Below are 27323 nucleotides of genomic sequence, written 5' to 3'. Positions count from 1 at the left end.
TCTACTGGGAAAAGAGACCTTGTCATATATCACTGTATTCCTTTCCATGCCTTGCCTAAGTAAGGTGTCAATTAGCTATTTTGTTGGTAGAAAGTTGCCATTGCTAGTTATTTTATCCTGCTGTGTTGTTTTGTCAGGCGGCCCTGGCCCTAGGAAACACTATGATAGGAGAGGCAGGTGAATCCTTTCTAAGTGACTAGCCTAGGAGACAGGTTTCTTAATGACGTGCCAATAGGCACATAGGGCACTTCTGATGATTTCCCCAGTGAAGGGAGACAGCTAGAAAATGTAAGGCATGCAAGGGAAAGCAGAAGTAGATTGAAAAGCCCATTCTTGCAAGAAATGGAAATGAAACGTAAAAAGAAGGAATAGCTTCAGCTGAGACCTCCACCTGAGCTCTGAGGGCATTGAGATGCAGGTCGCAGATCCTGCCTATGGCTTAGGGACAGAAGAGGGTGGGGAAGTCAAAATCAGCCATGATATCGGAATCTCCATTTTCTTTTTTCCTCTTTGGAGTCAACAAACATTATGATACCTCACAACAATGCTTTCTGGGGGTGGAATTATTGTCTCCTTTCACCGGTGAAAATGCCAAGGACTCAGTGAGGTTAAGTCACTTGCCCAAGGTCACATAGGGCAGTCAAGATGCGAATCCAGGTACTGAGGGCTTCGGTCCAGAACTCAGGCGGTTCTGGCAGCAGGAAAACGGGCAGGTGACGATGGCGAGGGCCGGCTAATAGTGACGGCGCTGATGACGGGGCCACTGACCGGCGGGTAGCCGGCGAGCCACAGGAGATTCCAGACGTCGGCCCTCGCAGACAGACTGTGGGCCTCGGCTCTGCGGAGCAGCCTAAGGGATCGGCAACCTGGGGCTCAGGCTGTGCAGCTCCTGGTCCTCGGCCGCCCACGGGCGTTGGCGAAGGCCAGCCGTCCCGGCCGGGGACCAGCAGGCCGCTTGCGGCTGCAAGGGGTTCCTGGGGGACAGGCCAGAGCCAGGCAGTCGGCCGGAGCCTCCAGGGAGGCGGGTCGGCGAGGGCACCGGCGAAGGCTGGCTACAGCCACTTCGGAAAAACAGCCTCTACAGCACGCGGCCTAAGTCAGAACACCTGAGCCACAGGCGCCCCCATGACGCAGGTACAGGCGAGACTCGTCCTGGCACTGCACTCTACGTCCCAACAGCGGAGCTCGGGAGCTCTGAGTGTCGGCTCAAAACCCGGAGCGAACGGTTAATGCTCCGGTCGCTACTCCTAACCCACGCCGGACAGGTGAGGGACGGGGGCAGGCCAGGGGGAGGGGACTCGCCCTGGCCCCACCCCTCCGGGCCGCCTACCTCTGGGGGGCGTGGCCTCTGGGCCGCCCAGCTCCTAGTGGGCGGTCGGAGCGCGTGGGCCCGCCCCCCGCGTATAAGAGCGGTGCGGCACTGCAGCTAGCGCAGTTCTCACTGAGACCCGTCACCCGGACTCTACGTGAGACCCACCGCCTGGACTCACCATGGTGAGTGCGGCCCCGCCGGCATCTCGCCCGTCCCTTAATTGCCCCTCTTCTTCGGGGAACCTCCCTCCCGGGATGCTCGGAGCCCTCCATCCGAAGTTCCTGGTCTCGAGGAGTTGGCGGGGGGTGGGGTGGGGAGGGGTGTGCATTTCCCCCACCCCACCCCCTCCCGGTGACTTTGGCTGAGCCACGTTGTCCACTTTCGGAGGCTGGGGAAGGGAGTGGAGTGGGGTGGGATTCTTCACGAGCAGAGAGGAGTCCTCCTGGAATCCCCTCCTGCTCCACGAAGCATTTGTGCCCTAATTCTCCTGAGGGGAGTCACGCGGTCTCGTACCCAGTCCTTTCCGCCGGCGAGGGAGACCCGCTCGGCTGACCTCCACCCCTAGCCTCCGCCTCACTTCCCGGTCCCCGGAGCTGACCAAACACGTGCTTGGCGCAGGAAGGTGGAGGGGGTCAGATTACTTGGTGCAGCATCCCCCTTTCCTCCGACTGTGTGTGTATCCCTCCTACCCACAGCGCCCTGTGACTCAGCACCCCTCTTCTGATCCTGGAGGGGTGGCGAGAATGGGGTTCAGCCTAGTCAGGCGAGCCGGATTCTCTCCAACCGGAATCAGGGTGCAGGGACGGGCAGAGACAGCTGGCGCTGAGCGAGAGCGCGGCCGGGGCCAGGCTGGGGGGAGGGGAAAGAGGTGTGTGTAGGGGGGTGGTATTTATAGCCCAGGGACCGGGACCGAAATCCAATCCTCGCTTTCCGCCGGGATGTAACTGGAAAGAATCTAGAAGGGGGGGGCGAATGCAGGGCGAGGGTGCAGGGTGGCGCTCACCCTGCCCAGGGCAAGGCGGTTACCTCTAGGGCCTCACCGCAGGTTCCGCTTCCTTTTCTGGGTATTTGGAAACCGTCACCCCGCCATTTCGGTGTCGAAAAGGGAGGCTGCGCCGGCCCTGCGTGGCACCACTTTGGCTCTTCAGAGGTTAATTTCACACTGGCAGGGATGAGCCTAGGGCAGCGAGTGCCCCAGTACCCACAACCCGTATTGCCTGCGCCTGCCGTCTTTTGCTCTCTGCGGTCTCGGTGAGGGCTCCGCAGTGGACGAAGGTGGTGAAGACACCCAGGGTGTGGGGGTGGAGGTGACGAGCGCAGCCAGACGGGCTTGAAAGGCGGTGGGGGGAGGGCATCCTGCTGGCCAGCGTGGTCAGTTGACGCCTGGCTGGAAGGCTGAGACACCTCTGCAGCCCGCAAGAATGAAATGGGGAGAGGGTGATACGAAATTCTAGTTGTTCCATCCTCAGAGCAAAGAACTAATCAAGCGGGGGACCTCTAGCTATAAATTCATAGCTCTGGAAAACCTTCTGTCCCTCCTCAGGCTCTTGAGAAGCTGATTTGTGAGAGTAGGGATTGGGAACAGCTGAAAAATCGCTTGTCCTTGTCTCAGTTACTGCAGTGTCTGCCTGTCTCATACGCACTTGCCCTCTCCGTCCTCCCTGAGTGTCCTATGAATGTGGCAGGGTCATGTGGAGCCACAGCTCGTACTTGACAAGGTCCCCATGGAGAAGTAGGCTGAGGGATGGGCCTGTCCTACTGGGTGCCCCCAGTTGGAAAGTCCTATGCAGGGGAGCCTGGGCAGGCTGCCAGCCTCTTTGACCTCTGCCCAGCCCCAAGCCTCCACTTTTGCCAACTGAGTGATCCTAACTGGTAGGTGACAGGGTGGGAGAGAGGCTCATGAGGTAAGGACTTATGTATGTGGAGCTTATGCCATGTCCCCTCTCTTTATTCTTCAGCGTGAATGCATCTCAGTCCATGTGGGGCAGGCAGGTGTTCAGATGGGCAATGCCTGCTGGGAGCTCTACTGTCTGGAACATGGGATTCAGCCAGATGGGCAGATGCCCAGTGACAAGACCATTGGTGGAGGGGACGACTCCTTCACCACCTTCTTCTGTGAAACCGGCGCTGGAAAGCATGTGCCCCGGGCAGTTTTTGTGGATCTGGAGCCCACCGTAATCGGTGAGAGGAAGAGAGGGTGGAACTGAGGGGATGGAAAGTGACTCTAAGCTTCTCTCTGGAGAGAGGGTGTGTAGACCTGGCTTTCCTGGCCCTAAAAACCCCTTGCCCTGCTGGAAGCTAAAGAAGGCAAGCTGATTGCAGGCTGGCCTGGGCAGCAGGTCTGGGTTTCCCTCACACACTGGTATCTCAGGCTGGCAGAAGGATGAGCTCTTCCATACATCTGACCACAGTTACCAGGCTGGGGGAGGGAGGTACGTGCTGAGCACAGCCTTGTGGTTTCTGCCCTAATGATGTGGTTTATGCCCTTCCAGATGAGATCCGAAATGGCCCATACCGACAGCTCTTCCACCCCGAGCAGCTCATTACTGGGAAAGAGGATGCCGCTAACAACTACGCTCGTGGTCACTATACCATTGGCAAGGAAATCATTGACCCAGTACTGGACCGGATCCGCAAGCTGGTGAGAACTTGGGATGGAAGGAAGGGAGCGTTTGAGAGGATGCTAATGGTCAGAAACATTTTTTCCCAGATCCATTTCATGGGGTCATCTCTAATTGTACATGCCCCAGAGCATGCTGCAGCTATGGGATACTCATTAGTCTTTGCCTTGACTCCTGAGAAATTTTAGGCTTCTGTGAAGCCAGAAGGTAAGAGTTCCTCAGGCCCCTTCCCTGCCCACATTGCTCTTTACTTTCTTGCCTTTCAGTCTGATCAGTGCACAGGACTTCAGGGCTTCCTGGTGTTCCACAGCTTTGGAGGGGGCACTGGCTCTGGCTTCACCTCACTCCTGATGGAGCGGCTCTCTGTTGACTATGGCAAGAAATCCAAGCTGGAGTTCTCCATCTACCCAGCCCCGCAGGTGTCCACAGCCGTGGTGGAGCCCTATAACTCCATCCTGACCACCCACACCACCCTGGAGCACTCAGACTGTGCCTTCATGGTGGACAATGAAGCCATCTATGACATCTGCCGCCGCAACCTAGACATCGAGCGCCCGACTTACACCAACCTCAACCGCCTCATCAGCCAAATTGTCTCCTCCATCACGGCCTCCCTGCGCTTCGACGGGGCCCTCAACGTGGACCTGACAGAGTTCCAGACCAACCTGGTGCCCTACCCTCGCATCCACTTCCCCCTGGCCACCTATGCGCCAGTCATCTCTGCAGAGAAAGCCTACCACGAGCAGCTGTCGGTGGCAGAGATCACCAATGCCTGCTTCGAGCCTGCCAACCAGATGGTGAAGTGTGATCCCCGTCACGGCAAGTACATGGCCTGCTGCCTGCTGTACCGTGGAGACGTGGTGCCCAAGGATGTCAACGCCGCCATCGCTGCCATCAAGACCAAGCGCAGTATTCAGTTCGTGGACTGGTGCCCCACGGGCTTCAAGGTTGGCATCAACTACCAGCCCCCCACTGTGGTGCCCGGGGGTGATCTGGCCAAGGTGCAGCGTGCCGTGTGCATGCTGAGCAACACGACCGCCATCGCTGAGGCCTGGGCCCGCCTGGACCACAAGTTCGACCTGATGTATGCCAAGAGGGCATTTGTGCACTGGTACGTGGGCGAGGGCATGGAGGAGGGTGAGTTCTCCGAGGCCCGGGAGGATATGGCTGCCCTGGAGAAGGATTATGAGGAAGTAGGCATCGACTCCTACGAGGACGAGGATGAGGGAGAAGAATAGAACAGCTGCCTGGAGTCCACTCACTATGTTTATTGCAAAATCCTTTCGAAATAAACAGTCTCCTTGCACGGTTTCTTGTCCCCTCTGTGAGTGATTAAGCTTCTGCTGCCTTCCCCTTTTGTGCTGCTGCTGCTTCTGCTGCTGCCCTCACTATGTGCTGCTCATGACTTTTTCCCTTCCATGGCTGAAAGTGAGACCTTCAGGCCAGGAAAGAAAGACCTTCCTTGCCAGGCCCAGGAAACATGACCCCGTGTATGATCCTAGAGGTGCCCAGGATAGGGGGGAGACGAGGACCAAATCTTGGACCTATCTGTCCAGCCACGAGCTGTTAAAGGATCTGAGGCTTCACTTCCTTTCCAAGTAGGAGTTTAAGCCCAGCAGTTTCTGTATTTGAGAGTTAGACGGCTCCCCTATTCTTCCTGCTGCTCTGCATTCACTGACTCTGGAAGCAAGCTTGGCCCAGGTACCTCTGTGCATTATAAGGGCTTGGGAGTGGGGCTGAGCTGGCCCAGAGTTCCTGGGCATGGAGCCTAGTCATAAGCTTGGGGGATGGGAGGGAACAAGGGCGATCTCCTAGAGTTGTTTGTGTCACTGCACCTCCTAGCAGCTTTGCAAAGCTTACCGTTGGTCTTGCTGCTTTGCTGGGGCCTAGGGTTGTGCCATTAAAAGTCAGGTCATTTCCCCTCTGTTTGTGCTTTCTTTCTGGCCTCAGCCTCTGTGCTAGCTGGTGGGAGCCTCCTGCCAGGGCCCTGGGGAAAACTTCCACTTTGCTAATAGGCACCCCAGGACCCACACTGACGTCAGCAGTTGGGGGCGGGCACAGTGCGGGGAAGAAGCTTCAATCTCAGGAGGAGGAGATGCGAACCCTGCCCTTGCCTCCCCTCCCTGGTGATTCAGGGACACAGTGCTCTTCCCGGGGGAACAGGTTTCAAGCCCAGCAAGGGCAGGGCCCCTGTTTACTCAGCAGCGTAGGCAGGAAGTGGCAGCTGGATACTGCCACGCCACACTGGCCTCATTAATCATTAACCATGTGTGAACTAGAACCATCTGGGAGAGATTCTGGGCCAAAATGGCTGCCACCTCCACTCCCCTTCCCCCAGGCAGAGGCTGGAGACGAGTTATGTAGCTGTCCCAAAGACTCCTCAGGTGTCTCCACCCAGAAGCCCTTGCCTGGAAAACCAGCTGGGCTGCTCTGACTAAGCTACCCAGCCCTGGGAATGAAGAGATGAAAGTGCGAGTTGAGGGTGCTTAAGGCGGCCCTGGTCACAGTTCTTGGCACAGAAGCCAGCTCAAACCAGAGCATCTTGAAGTTTTTGAATAAGACAAGCTAGGAGAAGAACTGCCCCCCACCAACCAGCCAGATCTAAGGTAGGCACACCTGCCTCTGTACGTGGAATGATGAAGTCACGCCATTCCTGACGCAACACCAGTCCCTCTTCTCTCCAGGCTCTCCCTTGGAAATGGCAACCAGACTTTTGGCCCCCTGCACCTCTTCTCTCACTCCAGGCACAATGAAACTAAGATCACACCAAGCTACTTTCACTTTATTCTTCTATTCATACATTTTCCTGCTCCCAGATTTGGAGGCAGATCATGATGTAAGCTCAGCAGTCCTGCTCAGAGCCTTTACCAGATTCTATCAGTTCCCCTTTCCCCATTCCCCACCCTCACCCACCGCTACCCAGTCAGGCCCCCAGTCCAGTTGTTGCTCTTGGGCGTAAGAGAGCAGAATCAGAGACAGAAGACTGAGCTGACTGTCCCCACACCCCAGCTGCCCCTAACTACAAGAGAGCTGTCCTGGTTAGAAGGGATGGAGATTCCACTAAGGGATGGGAGCTTCTTCCCAAGGCACAGGGGCCACCTTCTCAACATGGCCACTGGTTTGTTCAGATTTGGGTAGTGTGCTGGCTCTGAGCCGGGGGCTGCAGTGCCTCCAACTGACTCAGGAGGAAAGGAATGTGAGGGCGCTGCTGGGGGTCCACAGTCATCATTAAGGTCAGCAGCTGCCGCAAGGCTGAAGAATGCCTGTAGAAGGAGGAGGGCAGGGTGATGAGAGCAGCCATCCCCTATGCTACAGCTCCAGCCCCGCAAACGGCTGGGAGGAGTCTGAACTGCTTGCTGCCCCCTTCATTGCTCACCTGGGGCTCTGTGGGATGCTTAGTTGGTTCTGCACAGCAAGGGCCACACTGTCACCCTTCTGGAACACCATGTCATAAGGGCCTTCCCCAAACATCATGGCATATAGCACACAGCCTAGGGACTAAGCATAACTTGGTTATTCCCTGGAAGGGGACCAATGGAGATGATATCGCTCCGCTTAATTCTGTAGTGAAAGGAAACTACAATATGCGGACTTCAGTCACATGACACCACCAGGGCCCAGAGAAACCGCGAGTTAGCTGGAGGCCTCTGCACCCTGTGCTTAGCCACTTCCTTCAGCCCTGACAGTTAGCTGTACTCACCCTGTTCAAAGGGCGGGATTATACCACTTCCTGAGCAACTGAGTACAGTGTCAGTGACAGTTTCCAGGAAGAAAGTCGAGGGGGGATGAGGACATACATGGTTCCTGGGGCCCCATGTGCGAGAAACCAAAGACCTGTTCCTCTACTCCACAGTAGATACAGAGCAGCACTCCTCCCCACCCAGATTCCCACCCACATGCTCCTCACCCAGACATCAGTCCGCTCATCGATGACACAGTGGCTCTGCACGGAAAAGAGCTCCGGGGCCCGGTAGGAGATGGTGCACCGCTGGGCTGCCCAGTCCTGGAACAGTGGCCCCAGAGCTCAAAAGTGGGGCACAGGTCATGGTCATGTGACCAAATTGGGGCATGCACCAGAAGGGGCTGAGGATGGGGAACAGGTGGGCAAAGGAACCTAGAGACTCTTACCTGGAGGGCCAGAGCCTGGCGGGAGCTCTCCACGTGGATGCATGCTTGACTCATGGAACCCAAGTCCATTAAAACTGGCTGCCCCTCATCTCCAAGCAAGATATTGGTGGGTTTCAGGTCCCTGCAGGAAAGTGGAAATGAACCATGAGCATCCTTGGACAGGAAGGCTGGAATCCTAGGGGGGGGGGCAAAAGAATCATGGGGGCTGTTCCTTGGGAGGAGCGCAGAGACCTCTCATTTCTCTTGATGAGGCTCTTCCTTTCTGCCCAGCAGGTACACAGGAGCCTCCCACTGACCTGTGGGCATAACCCTTGGCATGAATAGCCTCAAGGCCTCTGCAGATACTCAGCAGCAGCCGAAGGATTTGCTCTTCAGTCAAGAAGTTGCCTTTGTCCTTCAGCTTTTCTATCTCGTCCCATAGCGTACCTCTCTGCAAAACAAGTTTCCCCACGGTTTCTGTTTTTTTAGCCTCTGCTCCTTGAGCCTGAGTCCTTCCCTATGTCAAAGCCTATCAACCATTTCACCACACACCCCACAGCCCCATCTGGGTTCCTTAAACCCCAAATCTGAAGTAGTCAAACTAGAACATGGTCTCTGCTTCCCAACGTGCTTGACTGCTCACACAGCCCTTGGCAGGTGGCTCTGTTGCAACTCCCTCCATAGCCCGGAGACTTTCTGACCTTGAAGAAGGGTAGCAGCAGCCAGGCCTCATGTTTAGTGCCTCGTTCCCTCAGACAATAAGCCACAAGGTGAAGGATGTTGGGGTGATGGAAGAGGCGATGCATGTCTGCTTCTCGTTGGGCCTCCTCCCGGTCCTGCTGCTCATGACACAGGATTCGCTTCAGGGCGTAGAACTGTCCATCATGTAACCCCTCCACTAGGTCCACATAGCTGAACCCACTGTGGGCCAAAGGGGTCAGTGAAGGACCATGGTCATCTCCCACACTGCTTGGACCCAGAGGAATTCCCTGGGGAGAAGGGTGGGGTGGGGTGGTGTCTTTCCCATTTAGTAGCAACCCTCCCAAGGTGTGACTCTAAAAAGAAGTCTGAAGATTATTACACTTTGAGCTCAAGACCAGGGACAGAGTCACCTTTTAGGTGCTATGATCTTAATACAGGGCTCCGCACATGACAGATGCTCAATAAATCTTAAATAAATAATAGTCAACATTTATCAAGTGCTATGAACCAGGCCGTAGGGGAGACATTTGATACGCAGTATCTGGTTTAGTCCTCACAGCCCTGCAAGTAAAGCATAATTAGCTCCAATAGGCAGATGAAACTATGGCTTATCAAGGCCATACACGGTGAATCTAGGAAGCCTGGCTCCACAATCCACTTTCTTGACCACCACGTAGCTGGGCTCTGTCAGGTGAATCAGAGGCTAGGGATAAAACTTTTGTGCCCCTATCATGTGCAGACCGCTGTCCTTCAAACACCATAACCCTAGGGACTAGTTAAATGATTTCCAAACACTCACCCCTCCCCCAGTTTCTGGATGAAGAGGTAGCGCTTATTGTCAATGATGACAGTTCCCCGAGAGCAGACACAAAGCGCGTGGCCCATAGTGTCTCAGTCATCCTCCTCAAGGACGGTCTGGGGCTGCCAAAAGGTTCGTCCAGGTTGAGTGGTCTCTTTCAGGCAAGTCGCTGGGGGTCCAGCAGATCATGCTGAAAGGAAAGGAACGACAGGGTCGCGGGCCGGGCACAATCCAGAAGACCCCTGAAGTGGCAAAGTGGAGCGCTCAGGCCCAGATCTCGGAACCTAGAGAAAACGGGCCCTGGCAACGCCGGCTCCGAGAAGGCTGGGGTCAGGTGCCTAAAAGCCTCAGGCCCCGCGGCGACTCCCAGGCCACTTCCTCCAACCCCGGTCCACCTTTAGGCGGCTCCCACTCCCACGCCCGTTGGGCCGCAAAGGCAGGTCATGGGGTGGTTCCGGGGGGGAGGTGCGAGGCCCGGACCCACCACTTGCAGAGCCCACCCCAGTCTCGGCGCGCAGAGCCCAGGGTGGGCCAGCCTGGACTCCCCACTCACCTGGCTTTGGCTGGAGGGAAGCGCCAGGGACCGGAAACAGCGGTTACGTCATCAGCACGCGCCTGTGCAACGGCCCGCAGTATCCTAGCAACCGCTGGGCACCCAGAAGATGTGGGGGCGTGGAGCTGAGAAGCCCGGGGCTGGCTAGGCCTGGGGGAGAACGGGTCCCAGGACCCGAGTGAGGGTTCCGCACCTGGCCTTCAGTAGGGGTCAAGACGCAGGCACCTACGCCAAAGGGGAGCAAAGCCGGGCTCGGCCCGAGGCCCTCCAGGACCTCCATCTCCCAATGCCAGAGGTAGGAGGCGTCATACCTCCCGCGCACTGGGTAGCCAACTACGGTCCAGCCCGAGGTGGATGCCGAGAGGCGCGGGTGCTGGCGGCCTGGACCCCTGGAGCTCTGATCAGTACAACCTTGAGGGCTCTGGCCTGTATCCCATTACCATAGTCTCAGTGGTTAAGAGCTCAGGCTCTTGACAGACTAGGGTCTGAATCCTGTCTTAATAGCCTATTAGCTGTGTGACCTGGACCAGTTACTTAACCTCTGGGAGGCTCACTTTCCCTCACTGTAAGATAGGTATAATAGTACCTAAGGTTAAGTGCATGAACTGTGAGGCCAGACTGCCTTGTTGAAATCCCAGCTCTACTAAACTAGTTGTGTGACCTTTAACAGGCTACTTAATATTTGTATCCTTCAATCTCCTCATCAGTAAAATGGGAATGATAATCATCTGCCTCATGGAGTTGTTTGAAGATTAAATGAGAGGTAAAGTGCTTAGCACAGTATTTGACACATAGCCCTCAGCAGTGTCAATAAGCAGAAATTAATAATAATAATAATATTATCCTGGTCCTCACATCCCAGGCTTGGGACTGCGAAGGCAGGAGTAATGGAAATTCACAAATTCCCAAGCCTTGGAACCAAGCAGTTGTCCTTGACGTCTCTTGCCTAAGCAGGCAGGGATAAATTGGAAAGGGGTGCACATCCAAAGAAAATAGGATGGCCTAGATGGTCTCTTTTGTTGAAGCAGAACAGGACTCTCTAGGAAAAAGATCCCTCTTGTAATCTGGTCCCCCCCCCACACCCCCTTTCCTCTGGTTTCCCTTGGTTCTGAACCTGTTTCTGACATTCATCTAGATTTAACCTGCTATGTGCCAGGCCCTGTGATAGAAGCAGAGGATTCAGGATGGATAAGACTCTCCCCACCCTCAGGGGGCTCAGTGTAGTAGAGCACTGCTTCTCAATCTTTATTTATTTGGCTGCGCTGGTCTTAGTTGTGGCCTATGGGCTCTTAGTTGTGGCATGTGGGCTCTTAGTTGTGGCATGTGGGATCTAGTGCTTGGGAGCACAGAGTCTTACCCACTGGACCACCAGGGAAGTCCCAGCTTCTCAATCTTGAGTTTGCTTAGGAGCACCTGGAAAACTTGTCAAACTACAAAATCTGATTCTATAGGTTTGAGGTAGGATCTGAGACTCTGCATTTCTAACAAGTTCCCAGGTGAGGCTGGTGAAGCTGGCTCATGAACTGCACTTTGAGTAGCAAGATGTAGAGGATTTTACAAACTAGTAGAGTAGCGGGTAGCTGCAGGCTGTAGACAAAGTCCAGACTAATTCGCCTGGCAACTTGAGGTGGTCTCCGCCCACTTGCTCGCTGAGGTTCCCTCCCAGGAATCCGCCACGTGACGGTCGGACCACCGTCTCTGACTAGAAGAGCCCCGAAAGCGCCATGGCTCCCAAGAAGCTGCTCTGCCTTCCCTCCCTGCTGCTGCCACTCCTGACGCTGCTGCTGCCCCAGGTAGGATGAGAGTATCGAACCAGCCGGCTGGGTGCGCAGAGACGGGATCAGATCTGGCGGAGGAGAGAACGAAAGTGAAAACAACAGAATACTGGGAAGGGCTAGTTCCATCTCCTCTGCTCTTTGCAGACGCTGACCCCCGACTCCAGATCACAGCCGAGCACCGTCTCTCCCCTTGCAGGCAGACACTCGGTCGTTTGTAGTGGATCCGGATCATGACAGATTCCTCCTGGATGGGGCCCCGTTCCGCTACGTGTCTGGCAGCCTGCACTACTTTCGGGTACCGCGGGTGCTTTGGGCAGACCGGCTTTTCAAGATGCGAATGAGTGGCCTCAACGCCGTACAGTTGTAAGAAGTGCTCCCGAGAGCCATGGAAGGGTGGGATTTACCCTTCCTACCACCCCCTTAAGAAGGGGATCAGGACAGGAAGACTGGCTGCGTATGAGAGGGGTTCTAGCTCCAGGGCGTCCCAGACAAGGGTGGGAAAGGGTGGGCCAGGACCTCCTTTCAACAGCTTCCTGGAGATTCCCTGCAAGGCCTGAGCCCATAGGCCTCCCCGGCATCTCCCTGCCTTGGGCCCTTGTTAACCTCTTCCTTTCTCAGTTATGTGCCCTGGAACTACCACGAGCCGGAGCCTGGGGTCTATAAATTTAATGGCAGCCGTGACCTCTTTGCATTTCTGAAAGAGGCAACTTTAGCGAACCTGTTGGTCATACTGAGACCAGGACCTTACATCTGTGCAGAGTGGGAGATGGTGAGTTAGTTGGAGAATGGATAGAAGCAAAGCCTCCCAAGTGCAGTTCCCAGACTACTCGCATCTGCCCCCACTCTAGGGCCACTTCCATCACTATACTCAACTTCCTCCCTTCTTATCTCCCCTATTCCACTCCCAGACAACAAAGCCCAGTCACTTCTTTTTTTTTTTTTTTTTTTTGGCTGCGTTGGGTCTTTGTTGCTGCACGGGCTTTCTCTAGTTGCAGTGAGTGGGGCTACATTTCTTTGTGGTGTGCGGGCTTCTCATTGCAATGGCTTGTCTTGTTGTGGAGCACGGGCTCTAGGCGCGCAGGCTTCAGTAGTTGTGGCATGTGGGCTCAGTAGTTGTGGTGCACGGGCTTAGTTGCTCTTCAGCATGTGGGATCTTCCCGGACCAGGGCTCGAACCCATGTCACCTGCATTGGCAGGCGGATTCTTAACCACTGTGCCACCAGGGAAGTCCCCCACTCACTTCTCTGTTTTCTTTATGTTTGTCTCAGGGGGGTCTCCCAGCCTGGTTGCTTCGAAAACCTAAAATTCATCTGAGAACCTCAGATCCAGGTGAGTTGAGAAAAAAAGACTTGACACAGAAAAAAGCAAAGGACAACAACAAAATGGGTCATTTGAGTGCCCAAAACAGAGATCATTCATTCAAATATTTACTGTTTTCATCATGCCCAGCAGAATGCTAGAAACTGGGGGACCAGACAGGCCCAGTCTGGGAGAAACATTAATTTAAAAAAACCCCAAACTTATAAGATTATTTAAAAATACTACACAAGAAAATAGACAAGGAGTTGAGATAGTGAATAACAGGGCCTCTTTTAGGTAGGAAGGCCAGAAAAGGCTTTCCTGAGATGACATTTCAGTTACTCTAGGGAAGGGAAAGCACCGGTCATATGAAGAGTGAGGTAAGAACGACCAGGTAGAGGAAATGATGTATTTTTTTTTAATTAATTAATACATTTATTTTTGGCCGCGCCTCAGGGCTTGTAGGATCTTAGTTCCCAGACCAGGGATTGAATGGGCCCTCAGCAGTGAAAGTGTGAAGTCCTAACCACTGGACCGCCAGGGAGTTCCCGGATATGGTGTCTTTTAAGGCCCAGAGATAGGAAAGAACATGGCATGGTTGAGGCCAGCATGGCTGGAGCACAGTGGGTAAGGGAGAGTAGTATGACAAGAAATTGTAGATAGACAGGGACTGTTAATGCAGGATCTTACAGGCCACTGTAAGGGGTTTGCATTTTATTATAAGCGCAGTAGAAAATCATTGAAAGAGTTTAACCAGAATTATCTGATTTGTTTTTAGATTACGTTAGCCTGGATGCGGAAAATGGATTGAGGGGAGCAAGGGTAGAGGTGGAGAAACTTAACTGGGAGACTATGATTGTAGCTGAGGAGAGAGATGATGGCTTCTGGACTGTGATAGTGGTGGAAATAGAAAGAAGAGGGCAGAACTGAGCTATAGGTTGGAGATAAAAATCACCAGGACTCTAGTGACAGATTTTGATGAGAGGGGGAGGGGTGGGGGCAGTGTGGGTAGGATGAGGAAAGAAAGGAATCAAGTTTCTGGCCAGTCAAGATGGTGGTGCCTTTTATTGACTTAGGGAAGATAGAGAAGACAAGGGGTGGCAAAAGAACAACTTCTGGGGAAGAAACAGTGGTTCTGTTCTGGTCATGTTAAATTTTTATCACTCAAGGGAGGATATTAAGTAAGCAATAGGATGTATGAATGTGGAGCTTAGGAGGAGGTCTGAGCTAGAGGTATAAATTTGGGAGTCATCGGTGTAAAGATGGCATTTAAATCCATGCGTACTGAGACATCACCTAGGGAAAGAGCGTGAGAAAGAAAAGATGAGATGCACAATATTTCAAGGCGTTTGGATTTCATTTCAGGTGCAAATAGGAAGTCATTAGAGCAGGGAATAATTCTATCTGCTTTACATCTTTTAAAAAATTTACTGTTTTAAAAAGGTCAAAATTCCTTATATCTGCTGGGGACTCTCCAGGTGCTGTTTTACTTCTTAGGGTGCTGGAGAGCTTTATGCCACTTATAGCATTTCCGAAACTCAACTATGAAATACATTTAAAATGATAAAGTATTGATGGAAAAACAACATGCAATCTCTGTTTTTCTCAAGAAAACCAGTGACCTCTTCATTGCTGAATCCATGGTGATGTCGCAGATCTTATCCCCCTTGACCAGTCAGCAGCATTCAGCCCAGTTGATCACTTTGTCCTTTGAAATACTCTTCTCACTATTTCCATGATACCACACTTATTTGGTCCCTGCCCCTCCCCCTACAATCTTTCCGACCACTCCTCAGTCTCTTACCGATCCTTCTCCATTTCCCTTTCCACTAAATACTGGGGTGTGTCAGGACTCAGTCCTTAGACACTTCTCTTTTCCATATATATTTACTCCCTTTATGATCTCATCGATTTGCATGGCTTTAAATTCCATCTGATAGCTAATGATTCTGAAATATATATCTCCAGTCAGGACCTTCCCTCGGCTTCCAAAAACATATATCCAACTGCCTGCTTGACTTCTGCATTTGGAGGTCTAAAAGGCATACAGATACAACTAAGTTCCTTCCAAACCAGCTATTCATACACTCTCCCTGTCTCAGTTAATGGCAAGTCCATTTTCCAACTGATCGGGCTAAACACTGTGGTGGAATTTTTCACACCTGTCTTTCTCTCAGGCCCCTCATTCAGTCCATCAGAAAATCCTGTGAGCTTCACCCTCAAAATATATTGAATTCAATTACTTTTCATCGCCCCCATTTGCCACCACCCTGGTCCAAACCACCTCTCTCAGCTGGATTACTTTAATACCTTCCTAACTGGTTTCCCTTCTTTGCCCCTCCCCCATGTAGTCTATTCTTAATTCAGCAGTCAGTGTGATCCTCTTAAAATATAAGTTTAAATATATATTTTAGATCATGTCATTTCTCTGTCTAAACCTCTCCAATAGGTTCTCAACTCATTCAGAATACGAACCATGGATTCCTTAAAATGGTCTATTAGGTCCTACCTAATTGGCCCCGTCACCTCTCTGACATCCACTCTTCTCCCCATTGTTCATGCTGGCTTCTCTGCTGTTCCTGTCTTGAGGCCTTTGCACGTGGTACTGCCTCTATCTTCCTGCAGAATGACCTCGCTGATGCCTTCCCTGGGCCACCCTCTAAAATTTAAGCTCCCTTTGCTCCACCATTTTATATCCTCCTTCCCTGCTTAATTTTTTCTCCTTGGCATTAACACACTACATATTTTACCTGATTATTTAATTCACTGCCTCCCTCACTGGAAAGGAAATTCCACAAGGACAGAGATCTTTGTCCATTTTGTTCCATTCTGTATCCCTAACACCTAGAACACTGCTTAGTGCATAGTGAGCACCCATAAATACCTGTTGAATGAGAGTTAATGTATGCTTGGATTAAAGGAGGCAAAACAACCTGGGCCTCCTTTATACGGAACACAAAATGTAAAGGAATTAAATGTTTTAAGAATATAAAAATACCCTCTAAAATATCTTTCGTTGACTCCACCTTTGAGAGTCCGCTATCTGCTAAGCATTGTCCTCAATGACAGGGATGCAGCAAATGAACCTGACAGACAAGGTTCCTGCTCACTAGTGGGGGAGACCAACAGGAAACAATTACAGAAATAAATGCTTAATGATAATTTGTTAAGCACTCGAAAGGGAAGTAGGAGGTGATATGAGAGTGTGTAACAGGGGGATCTACCCTCATCTAGGATATCAGAGGTTTTCTTGGGGAAGTGAAATTTAAGACCTGAAGCCTGAGTTGGAGTTGCTTAGGTAAGGAGGCAGAGGTCATGCATGAGTCTTCTGAGGGTGAGTCAACAGAAATCACCAATAGGAGTTGAGAATTTAAGGCATGATACCTAATATAATGATCTTCCATTTGATGACTTAAATCTCCTGGACTGTCAGTTACATCAGGGTGCAGGTCAGATATTCTACACTTTTGTAAACTCCCATGCTACTTCATAGCAATCTCAAGTATATATGATTACACAATAACAGCTCCATGTGATGTGTTTTAACATTTTTCTTACATTTAAAAAATGAATTTACAAGAAATACTGCTTTGTTTCCTATGCTCAAATTTCATTGCCATGCAACTATACAAGTGCTTAGGGTTCAGAGATTCTTCTGACAAGTCACTGCTTCCCAGACACAGCTGTGGACAAGTGGGATGCAAAGTGCAGCCCAGAGTTCAGGCAGCACTGAAGTTGCTAGCACTGATGCTAGGGGTGGGGGCTGCAGAGGTGGTGGTGCCCTGATGAGCAGAGCACTGCCCCTTCCTTTAGACTTCCTTGCCGCAGTGGACTCCTGGTTCAAGGTCTTGCTGCCCAAGATACATCCATGGCTCTACCACAATGGGGGCAACATCATTAGCATTCAGGTACAAATGGAAAGTTGACTGGGCTAGGGGAAGGAGGTGCCGGTGTCCTTAATTTCTCCACCTCATAGCTGATCTCCACTTTTCCTTTCCCCTGGCAGGTGGAGAATGAATACGGTAGCTACAGGGCCTGCGACATGAGCTACATGAGACACCTGGCTGGGCTCTTCCGTGCACTGCTTGGAGACAAGATCTTGCTCTTCACCACAGATGGCCCTGAAGGCCTCAAATGTGGCTCCCTCCAGGGACTCTATACCACTATAGATTTTGGCCCAGGTCTCCTGAGCAAGGGTTCGCAGTGAAGTCTGGGGAAGGGGCACCTGTTCCACGTTGCTTATCTTTCACCTTTGCCTCCTTTCTGCAGCTGACAACATGACCAAAATCTTTGCCCTGCTTCGGAAGTATGAACCCCGCGGGCCATTGGTGAGGAGCCAGAGGGGAGGGCAATCAAAGCAGGTGTCAGCGTGGGAAATGGGTTGAGCTCGGTTCCCATCTGGCTCACAGCTCCTTTCACTTCACGCTGTAGGTGAACTCTGAGTACTACACAGGCTGGCTGGATTACTGGGGCCAGAATCACTCCACACGCTCCGTACCAGCTGTAACCAAAGGACTAGAGAACATGCTAAAGTTGGGAGCCAGTGTGAACATGTAACTGGAGACACTGGGGCCAGCATGAATCTGTAACTGGGTGCTGGGGATGAAGGTTAAGATTCAGTGGGTCAGCTTTTACCTTTCCCCCTGCTCTCCCCCACTTTAGGTACATGTACCATGGAGGCACCAACTTTGGATACTGGAATGGTGAGTCCAGATGGTCCCTGGGGTGGCAGCAGGGAGGCAGCAAGGAATTAGAATCTGCGGGCTGCACAGATTAGGATTCTAGAGGCTGGATGTGGCCACTGCTGCCCCTTCTGATAGCAAAATCCTCTGCATGCATTTCTTTGCTTAGTGCCTATCACCTGAAAGATATATTGAATTAATTAAATTGGTTTGACCAGGTGCTGATGAGAAGGGACGCTTTCTTTCAATCACTACCAGCTACGACTACGATGCACCCATATCTGAAGCAGGGGACCCCACACCTAAGCTTTTTGCTATTCGAAATGTCATCAGCAAGGTGCCCTACCACTTCATTAAGCACCAAAGGCTTTTATTAACTTGGGGGGAGGGAGTACCCAAATTGTTTGTAAAGGGATCCCATAATCAGTGGCTGTTGTCTGGGCCAGAGAGCCCTCTGAGCACCCTATGGCAGCATTTCTCACCCACCCAAATGGGATTCCCTGGGGAGATACACACAAATATGTGTAAAATTACAGAATCTTCATGACCCCTGAAGCCCTTCCCTGGACCCCCAGTTAAGAATCCTGCACTAGGGTCTTGGAATAGGGGTTCTTTGTGTGGTTTTCCTATGGCTCCTGAGAGAATTTGGGCTCAGTTCCAGGAAGTTCCCTTGGGACCTTTACCTCCCCCCAGCCCCAAGATGACACTTGGACCTTTGAGCCTACACCTGGTAAGCTTCTCCCCATTACTCTCTAATTCTACCCCTTTATTCTCTAAATAGCCCAGCCTGTCCTACCCTCTATTCTGAAAGTTCCCTCATATTCTGATACTTTCCCCTTATTCTAATAGGATGGGAATTTGCTGGCTTTCCTAGACTTCCTATGCCCCCAAGGGCCCATCCACTCAATCCTGCCAATGACCTTTGAGGCTGTCAACCAGGTAAAGCATAATCCCCCATCCGGTTGGTATGGCAACAGCTATACCAAGGGTTCCCTCGGCTATGCATCTTCCCCACAGTATCCTTTCTTATCTCTCAGCACAGCTTATAAACTTATTCTTACACACCCAGGACCATGGGTATATGTTGTACCGGACCTACCTGACCCATACTGTTTCTGAGCCAACACAATTCTGGGTGCCAAACAATGGAGTCCATGACCGTGCCTATGTGATGGTGGATGGGGTGAGAACCTAATACCAGGCTATCTCTGAGCCCATTTCCTCTCCTCCCCAGCACACTTTAGTCTTAAATTTCCCATATCTACCTTTTCCCACTGCCTGCTCACATTTGAGGGGATAAGCTGGGATGAGGAAGAGTTTGACTAAGGATAAGGTTCCATTATGAATGGATAAGTGACCGAAGGGCTACATTCTCTTTGCCCTCTAAATCAGTGTCCTAATGTGGCTTCCTGTGTGGTGGTCACAGGCTAGATGCTGAGCTCCTCCCTTTCACAGATACTCTTATCCACAGGTGTTTCAGGGTGTTTTGGAACGAAACATGAAACGCAACCTATTTTTGACGGGGAAAAAGGGGGCCAAACTGGATGTCTTGCTGGAGAACATGGGGAGGCTCAGTTTCGGGTCTAACAGCAGTGACTTCAAGGTGAGCTAGCTATGCCCACTCCCTTGCCCCCATACTCTTTTTTTTAAATTTCATTTTTAAAATTAATTAATTAATTAATTAATTATTTGGCTGCGCCAGGCCTTGCTGCATGTGGGATCTTCGTTGTGGCAAGCGGGATCTTTTTTAGTTGCAGCATGCAGAATCTTTAGTTGTGGCATGCAGGATCTAGTTCCCTGACCAGGGATTGAACCCAGGCCCCCTGCACTGGGAGCGCAGAGTCTTAACCACTGGACCACCAGGGAATTCCCACCCCCCAATATTCTTATTGACCGAACTCCCTTGGAAAGATAGGGGCCTAATGGAAGATAAACAAGAGCTATGTCCTTAGGGCTTAGGCAGCAAAGTAGCAGTTTGTGGGGATCTGGACATGGCCACTAGTTGCATCCCAGGGCTTGAGTAGGAATAGGTTGGCCTTAGAACTTAAAGAATGATGAATTTTCATTTGCCTTCTTCACAGGGCCTACTGGAGCCACCAGTTCTGGGGCAAACAGTCCTTACCCAGTGGCTGATGTTCCCTCTGAAAGTTGATAATCTTGTAAAGTGGTGGTTTCCCAACCAGTTGCAGAAAAGCTCACATCCTCAAACTCCCTCTGGCCCCACCTTCTACTCTACAACCTTCCCAATTTTAGGCTCAGGCGGGGACACATTTCTCTTTCTACCTGGATGGACCAAGGTATTGCTGATGGTGAGGGTGGGGCTGGGGAGTAGGGTGCTAAGAGAGGAAAATCATGGAAGGAGGGAGAGCAGAAATTATTCCTCTGATTAGAAACCCCAAAGGGGATAATTCTACCCCTTTGAGAGCTGATCCTTTATATCCCTCTCCTTCCTCCTCCCCAGGGCCAAGTCTGGATCAATGGGTTTAACTTGGGCCGCTACTGGACAAAGAGGGGGCCACAACAGACCCTCTACGTGCCAAGACCCCTGCTGTTTCCTAGGGGAGCCCTCAACAAAATCACGTTGCTGGAGCTAGAAAATGTGCCTCTTCAGCCCCAAATCCAATTCCTGGATAGGCCTATCCTCAATAGCACTGTGCATAAGACATACATCTATTCCCTCTCAGCTGAAAGTGCCTCTGAACGGATGGAGTTAAGTGGGCACTGAAAGAAAGGTAACCCTTGGACCTGGGACATGGAGTGGGCAGGATCCCTTGGTGCTAGCCATGGTGACCATAAGGAAACAAAGGCCACAGGTCTGAATGTAAGTACAAGTGCAGTTTCCTTGCCAAACTTTATTGTGATTAAAATTCCAGAGACAGTACCAGCTCCACACACCTCTATGGCCCTGTCTTTGCCCTGGTTCCTGAATGTCCCTCACCCCAGTCTTCCAAATACTCTCTGGTTTCGTGGGGAAGAAGAAACCTAGGGCCAGTGTGTATGTGCCCTCTCAGAGCCTAGAGTTGGCCCCAGGTGGAGCTATAAGAGATCAGGAAGAGGGCTTCCCAGCCCGACAGCGATGATCCTGGAGGCAGCGTGTGGAGTGGAAAGAAAAAGTAGTGAAAGGGAATATGAGGCCTTGGAGGGATGTCCCACAGCTTCAGCGGCGTCTGAACAAGAGGAAGAAAAATGGCTGGAGAGGTATCCCAGAAACTTTCTAATCCAAGCCTTCCCTATCCCTCCTCCTGCCACTTCTGTTTTTATTCCAAAGGTTCCCAGAGCGTCTCAAATCCCCTCAACAACCTTTCTGAACACTGAGCGGGCACGCATTCTACTTGTCCAGAATGGCCTCTAACTCATCACAACCTACCCACTCACGCCCACCCCCTCTACATACCGAACGTTGATGATGGCAGGGTCGGGGACCTGAGGGGTAGGGGCTCCCAACTGGGCAGCCAGTCGGCGCTCTGCAGCCAGAGCTCCCTGAGGGGAAGAGACGTTGTGTTAATAAGGACAAGGCCCCAGTGGTGCAGAGGGTACCCAAGAAGTGATGCTGCACGCTGATCAGACCTCTAAGGAAGTGTTGCTGGGGAAGAAAGAACCTCTAGCCTCACCTTCCCTCAGTCGCTGAGGGCAGCAAATCTCCGCTGCTCTTCCTGCTCCCGCTTCTGCGCCTGCCGCTTCCGCTGCCGCTCCTCCCGCTGCTGCCGGGCTGCCTTCTGCTCCCTTTTCCGAATGGCCTGCCGCGCCTCCATTTCCGCCGTCAGTGGCCCTGGCACCTGGAGGATTTCCAGGAAGGTATAAGGTAAGACCTATACACACTATCCTTGGTAAAACTGTAAGAAAACAGAAAAGATCTAGCCAGCATCTCTGATGCCGTCCCACTCTGCTGCTTCCTCTTCCAGCTGACCTGAGCTTTGCTGTAATCATAAGCATCTGGATTCTTCTCCATGAACCTCCGGAACTCATTACGTGTTGATTTGTCAGCTGCAACTGTGTACGGTGGCTGGGTCCGGGAGGGCCTAGGTGCGAAAACCCAAAAAATGAGTTGAACATCACCTGCCTCCTGTTCCTCCCAACATCACCCAAGCAGACCAGGGGAAATACTGCCAAGTAGCAGGTGCCAAGATCATCGTCAGGAGGGGTCGGCACGAGGGCCCTTACTTACTGAGTCTCTCCCAGCTGCGGCAGCTGCGTGCAGGAGGGTGAAGCCACCAGAGCCCAAGGGGGCACTGAGCAGAGACAGAACTCCAGGGTCCACGGGGCTGGCAGCTAGCCGGAGCGTCAGCATCCCCCATCTCCAGCTCGGCAAGCAGCCAAAAGCACATCCCAGAACTCTGGCTGACCAGGGGACTTGGCCTCATCTGGGGAAGGCCCCAAAGTGGCTGACTCTGAAAAGGCCTCATCTTCTTGAGGTTGCTGGGAAAGAGTCATTTGCGCCCCAGCCTCCAGGTCTTGGTTTCTCTCCCTCTTACTCCTTTTTCTCCTCCTCTGCTTGGGCAATACCTCAAATTCACGAAGATCCAGCGTCCCCAGTGTCACCTCTGCTAGCTCCAACTCTACCTGGGAGCCATCCTCTCCCTCTGACTCTGAACCTAGGGAAAAATTTGCTATGTTAGATCCATCTAAGGAATAAGCAGAGGGTAGAAGGTTGTGGGCTGCCCCAGATGCATAAGAATGTACATAGAGAGATAATCCAGATCACTTGAAATAAAATTGTTTGTATTTTGTCACCCAAGATAAAGTAGCCCATCAAGAGCTGAAGCCATTAGTATCACATGCAGAAATGAGGCTCACAGCCCAGACAAAGACAGGCCCAGGAGAAGCTATGCAGGGACAAGAGTCCCTGGACACTCCCAGGACAGCCTTAGGGTGGTGCCCAACAGAGGAAAGCGCGAGCAGGGACAGCCATGCAGGCCAGCGGTCTGCAGCGAGGCAAGCAGCCCTTAGCCCAAACCAGAGCGTCCAAGAAGACAGGTAAATTATGTAAGATCCACACAACACACATTCAAGCATCGACTTCATGCTAAGACTTTTCAAAGTACTAGGGATACATCAACGAGCAAAAGAGATGATAGATTTGGAAAAGTCACAAAACGTGTAATTGCTACCACATACCCCACACTATAAACAGACCTGTGTGAGTGTGTGTGTAGTATGTAAGGGTTTACCTATAAATAGGGAAGTGAATAAGTTATGACAGTAGGGGATTTGCTACTGCAGTTCTAGGACAGACCCCGAGAGAGATCTGACAATTGCCAGATGGTGCTCAAACCCTGTTTGGGAGCTTCCTCATTCCGCCTGAGTGCCTCATTTTCATCACTGCAAACCTTTCTTTCTTCCTCAATGGCCTTCCTTTCTCTCATTGTCTTCCAGTGTGTCTGAGGTAAATCCAACCTGACTGTCTCCCGGGGGTCTTCGCCTGCCATAAAACAAAAGATGGTTCTCAAATTTAGCTGAGGAGAAGACAGCCCAGGTTTCTCTCAATGAAGATGCCATCGGACTGCAGTACGAGGGCTAGAAAATCATCTGGATGCACAAATGAGAAGCCGAGGCTTGGGCTGGGAGGTACGGGAAGGTCTAGGGAGTCTGGGGATCTGGACAGAAGGCTCACCATGGACATGCAAGGTGGTCAGCTTATGGAGCACACGCTGTAGCTCTTGGAAGGTGGGTCTGTGGGTAGCGAGGGGGATATCCCAAAGTCGGGGATCCCCACGTTGCAGGGGAGCCTCACGGCCTCCAAAGAACAAGGACCGGCCAGAGTGGGGTGCACGCATCAGTATCGTCCCAGCCTTCTCCAGCACCTTAGCCCAGTCTGGCCCTGCCAGCAGGTCACGAACATCCTAGAGAAGAAAGTAACTCAGCCCTGCATCTCTTCACTTGCTACTTTTAAATCTCCAACCAAAAAATGACCCACAGATCACGGGTAGGGAGTGGGAGGTAGAAGATAATGGAGGGGGCTTCCCTGGTGGCACAGTGGTTAAGAATCCGCTTGCCAATGCAGGGGACACGGGTTCGAGCCCTGGTCCGGGAAGATCCCACATGCTGTGGAGCAACTAAGCCCGTGCACAACTACTGAGGCTGCACTCTAGAGCCCTCGTGCCACAACTACTGAAGCCCATATGCCTAGAGCCCGTGTTCTGAAACAAGAGAAGCCACTGCAATGAGAAGCCCGCATACCGCAACGAAGAGTAGCCCCCACTCGCTGCAACTAGAGAAAGCCCGCAAGCAGCAATGAAGACCCAATGCAGCCAAAAAGAAAGAAAGAAAGAAGATAATGGAGGGAGAATGACAGGACTAAGACTCCTGGGCATTCACCCCATTCTACCTTCATCTACCCAAAAATAACCAAGACGGAGGATACAGGAACCAGCCTCCCTACTGTAACATTTAATCAGTTGAGAGGGAAAAGTGTGGATTAGAGGAGCACCAGATCTGGACACTTAACTCACCTAATATAGCACGGCTTCACTGTAGCGCCTCAGGTTGGCTCCAGCAGAGTGGGAAGCCGCACCCCGGGCATTCTGAAGCCCCTGGGCTGTGCCCCACTTGGCCTGCACTGTGTAGCGGTGAAAGGTTTTGTGTGTCAACACTTCTTGTCTGTAGACAGCACAGACTCAGTACTGGAAACCAGCTGGTACTCCCAGGCTACCAGGATCCATTCCATCCTTACCCCATGCAGCACCCTCTCACCCTTGGAAAACAGCACCAGCAAAGTGCCCAGCGGCGGCCACGAGCACCACGCAGTCCCTGGGACCTCCACTTTGCAGGTTCTGTAGCAGCAGTTCTGCTTCTTCTGGGGGCACCTGGATGACGGAGGAGCAGCACAAACATATCTGTGGCACTTACTGACAGCAAGAAATAAGTGCCAATGCTAAGTGCTTCACTTGCATCATCTCTTTTAATACAACTTATTTGTCTCCATTTTACAAATAAGAAAATTTGAGGCTTGTGGAGGTAGTCAAGATCAAGTGGTAGAACCACAATTCAAACCTAGATTGGTCTATTTCCAAACTTAATTCCATTACACTTGACCCTTCTAAGATTCAAGCCAGTTCAATCCAAGAGTGTGCTGTCAAGTGTGATACCCACTCCCAACAGGAAGGAAGGAAAGAAGTGAGACATGGACTGTGCCGAGGGAAAATCTAGGCTGAGTGTACAGAAGGCTGGAGTTGACCACACAACCTGTGCTGGCACTTGCCTGGCGAGGGCCTAGGACACAGCAGTAGGCATAAAGAAACTGGCCCTGGGCATTCTGGAAAAGAACCCGATGGGGGTGGAAGCCTCGGGGTTGGTTAGGCTTCTCAAACTCAGCCCTCTCCTCATCCAGTATCTGCAAGTCCTCCTCACTGGCTAAGTCCGAGTCTTCTGATCCTGAGATGCTGGAAAGATCTCCTGAGAACATGAGATAACGCAAGTTTGGTGCCCCATCTTTGACCTTTCCTCAAGCTCCTAAACTAGGGTCTTTCTCCATCCCCATGACCTATCCCCACACAGGTCTCCCAACAGTCATCACCTGTGGAGCTCTGCTTTTCAAAGTCCAGGGCAGACAGGAGAGGCTTGTCCTTGAGATGCTGCTTTAGGTTAAACTGATGCCAGTCAAGCATATAATGTTCCCTCTAGTAGGAGGCAAAGAAGGAAACACATGTGGAAGCATGCCCCAGCCTGGCCTTTTATGGTATCCAAGACCTCTAACAGAACTCCAGGAAGTATGACCAGGTAACACTAACTTTCTTAGTTAAAACATGGAACTTTATTAATTAAAGACAAATGTCTACCTCTCCCCACCCACCATTATACCTTTGCTTCCACCATTTAGCTCTGTACCTGGTCTTTTACCTGTTCTGGTGGTTCTGGAAGGTCTGGTCACAGGTTGAACAAAACAACTTCTCTGAAATATCCAGAGGACCCTGGAGTGGTTTTCTTTCTGGGCTTATTCTCTCCCCTGAACCTAAATAAGCGGAGGGTAAACAGAGGTAGAAAAGGAGCCCAAATCCACAGTATCTAGGATTACATTCAGTGTCTGATATACAAAGCAGAGGAGGATACAAAAGAAAGAGAAGACATGTCCTTGCCTTCAAGAAATTTACAATCTAGTAATAATGAAACGAATAGCACAGCAATCACTTTATACAATAAATATGCTTCTGAAAAGATGTACGTAAAATGAATATAAATCAAACATTGTATGTAAATTAACCAAAGGGATTGTTTAGAGAAATCCTAGAAAATGATTTCTGGTAAGGTTAAAATTCTTTTTAACTGTGAAAAAATCACTTCCCAAGTGCCACTTTTTTAGCTTATATTTCCAATTACAGTGTGCAGTTTGTTTTTTAAAAAGGTACAAGCGAAACAGCCAAACTAAAGCTGTATGAAACCAAGAGTAAGTTGTTTTATATTCAGCAAGAAGGAATGATTTGATTGGAATAGTTAAATTTGGACTATGTCAAGGAATTTTGAAGTGTTTTTGCAGGCAGTGGTGGTAATGTGATGAGGCATAAACAATGGCAAGAGATTTGTTTGGAGACAATTCAGGAGCCTGTTGTAGAAATCCAGAGATCGAGTGAATTTTTTTTTGACCAAAATATAGACTTTAATTTTACACGTACAAATGTTGCCTTAAATTCATAACAGTTAAGAAACATACACAAACTTCAGCTTAAATGGAAAAGTAAAAAACAAACACTCTGCAGTTGGGGGTTGATAAATTTTATCCAGCAGAAGATGTCAACAAGGGCTCCTAAGCTGGGAAACACCAATAAGAATGTGTTCCCTGAAGGAGCAATAAGCTCCAAGGAGCCCTGTCACGTCCCTCACGGGTCCACCCCAAACCTTCCCAGATACCTGGAAACGAAGTCTGCAGAGCCTGGGCCAGAGCCTCCCCGGGAGCGTGGCTCACCAGGCGCAGGCCCTGAAGGACCGGAGTATCCGCCTTGAGGTCAAACAGGGAAACCGACACAGACGCCTGGTCTGCAGCTGGAGCCGGCGACATGGCTGAGCAGAAAGGCGGTTAAGAAACAGAGCTCCCCAAAGCAAGATCCTATGCCGCGTCTCCCGCCAGCATGACTTGGTCTCCCCCACGCCGCAAGGCACCACGGCCCTCACCCTCGTGCCAGGGGTTAATACATGACCCCAGCCCGCTTTCTCACACCACCCAGTCTCGGACCACACAAGAGTGAAATGGGGGCGCATTCAGCAACCAAATCCAGTCCAACAGAATTAAAATCACTGAGGTTCCTTAGCCAACCGCTCCTCATTACCCGTGCGACCACCTCCAGCAGTGACTAAACCGCGTGAACTCGTCCCCGCCCTCAGAAGCTGCCGCAAAGGTCCCGGGGAGCGGAGTGACACAGCCGTCTACAGTTCGAAGCACGGATTTCTGCAAAAGCACAACAACTCGTCACTACGGGGCAGCGAAGAGGACAAAAGGCGTCGCCCGCACCTGAACCCCGCCCCACGTAGAGTGCACAATT

General features: G+C 51.5%; 4 protein-coding genes across 8 annotated transcripts; 2 read left to right on the top strand and 2 right to left on the bottom strand.

Moving 5' to 3' along the window:
• Positions 1-1405: 1405 nt before the first annotated feature.
• On the top strand, positions 1406-5244 carry LOC103007004 (tubulin alpha-4A chain). Its single transcript, XM_007187970.2, has 4 exons — positions 1406-1494; positions 3271-3493; positions 3805-3953; positions 4200-5244. Exons 1-4 carry the CDS (start codon positions 1492-1494, stop codon positions 5169-5171), a joined length of 1347 nt encoding a protein of 448 aa, XP_007188032.1. The 5' UTR covers positions 1406-1491; the 3' UTR covers positions 5172-5244.
• A 1455-nt stretch (positions 5245-6699) lies between these two features.
• Positions 6700-10147, bottom strand: STK16 (serine/threonine kinase 16). 3 transcript variants are annotated; one of them, XM_007187964.2, is made up of 8 exons: positions 10095-10147; positions 9542-9731; positions 8742-8961; positions 8358-8491; positions 8062-8182; positions 7841-7936; positions 7310-7431; positions 6700-7196 (listed from the first exon to the last, which is right to left on the bottom strand). In XM_007187964.2, the coding sequence occupies exons 2-8, from the start codon at positions 9625-9627 to the stop codon at positions 7058-7060; spliced, it is 918 nt and encodes a 305-aa protein (XP_007188026.1). In that variant the 5' UTR covers positions 9628-9731; positions 10095-10147; the 3' UTR covers positions 6700-7057. The 3 variants fall into 3 exon arrangements, with proteins under 3 accessions (XP_007188026.1, XP_007188028.1, XP_057407464.1); XM_007187966.2 differs by lacking the exon at positions 7841-7936; XM_057551481.1 differs by lacking the exons at positions 8358-8491; positions 8742-8961.
• A 68-nt stretch (positions 10148-10215) lies between these two features.
• GLB1L (galactosidase beta 1 like) lies at positions 10216-21490 on the top strand. Of its 3 annotated transcripts, XM_057551479.1 has the most exons (18): positions 10218-10389; positions 11761-11887; positions 12069-12235; positions 12491-12641; positions 13141-13201; positions 16985-17079; positions 17178-17352; positions 17441-17499; positions 17603-17724; positions 17834-17874; positions 18072-18190; positions 18509-18583; positions 18703-18792; positions 18923-19036; positions 19325-19456; positions 19935-20150; positions 20315-20674; positions 21122-21490. In XM_057551479.1, exons 2-17 carry the CDS (start codon positions 11819-11821, stop codon positions 20576-20578), a joined length of 1950 nt encoding a protein of 649 aa, XP_057407462.1. In that variant the 5' UTR covers positions 10218-10389; positions 11761-11818; the 3' UTR covers positions 20579-20674; positions 21122-21490. The 3 variants fall into 3 exon arrangements, with proteins under 3 accessions (XP_028023700.2, XP_057407462.1, XP_057407463.1); XM_028167899.2 differs by lacking the exons at positions 18923-19036; positions 21122-21490 and having other exon boundaries at positions 10216-10389; positions 20315-20582; XM_057551480.1 differs by lacking the exons at positions 10218-10389; positions 21122-21490 and having other exon boundaries at positions 11756-11887; positions 12017-12235; positions 20315-20582.
• ANKZF1 (ankyrin repeat and zinc finger peptidyl tRNA hydrolase 1) lies at positions 20674-27291 on the bottom strand. Its single transcript, XM_007187968.2, is given in 15 exon segments — positions 20674-21020; positions 21248-21333; positions 21465-21629; positions 21761-21909; positions 22015-22146; positions 22149-22445; positions 23126-23272; positions 23465-23693; positions 24303-24450; positions 24544-24656; positions 25052-25245; positions 25367-25467; positions 25690-25801; positions 26695-26844; positions 27111-27291. Coding segments are annotated over 14 exon segments (2142 nt in total). The 5' UTR covers positions 26843-26844; positions 27111-27291; the 3' UTR covers positions 20674-20899.
• Positions 27292-27323: the final 32 nt, after the last annotated feature.

The sequence above is a fragment of the Balaenoptera acutorostrata genome, chromosome 8 (genome assembly GCF_949987535.1).
Source record: "Balaenoptera acutorostrata chromosome 8, mBalAcu1.1, whole genome shotgun sequence".
Lineage (NCBI taxonomy): Eukaryota > Metazoa > Chordata > Mammalia > Artiodactyla > Balaenopteridae > Balaenoptera > Balaenoptera acutorostrata.
Note: the sequence above shows the minus strand (reverse complement) of the source record. Positions and strands in the feature narration are given on the sequence as shown.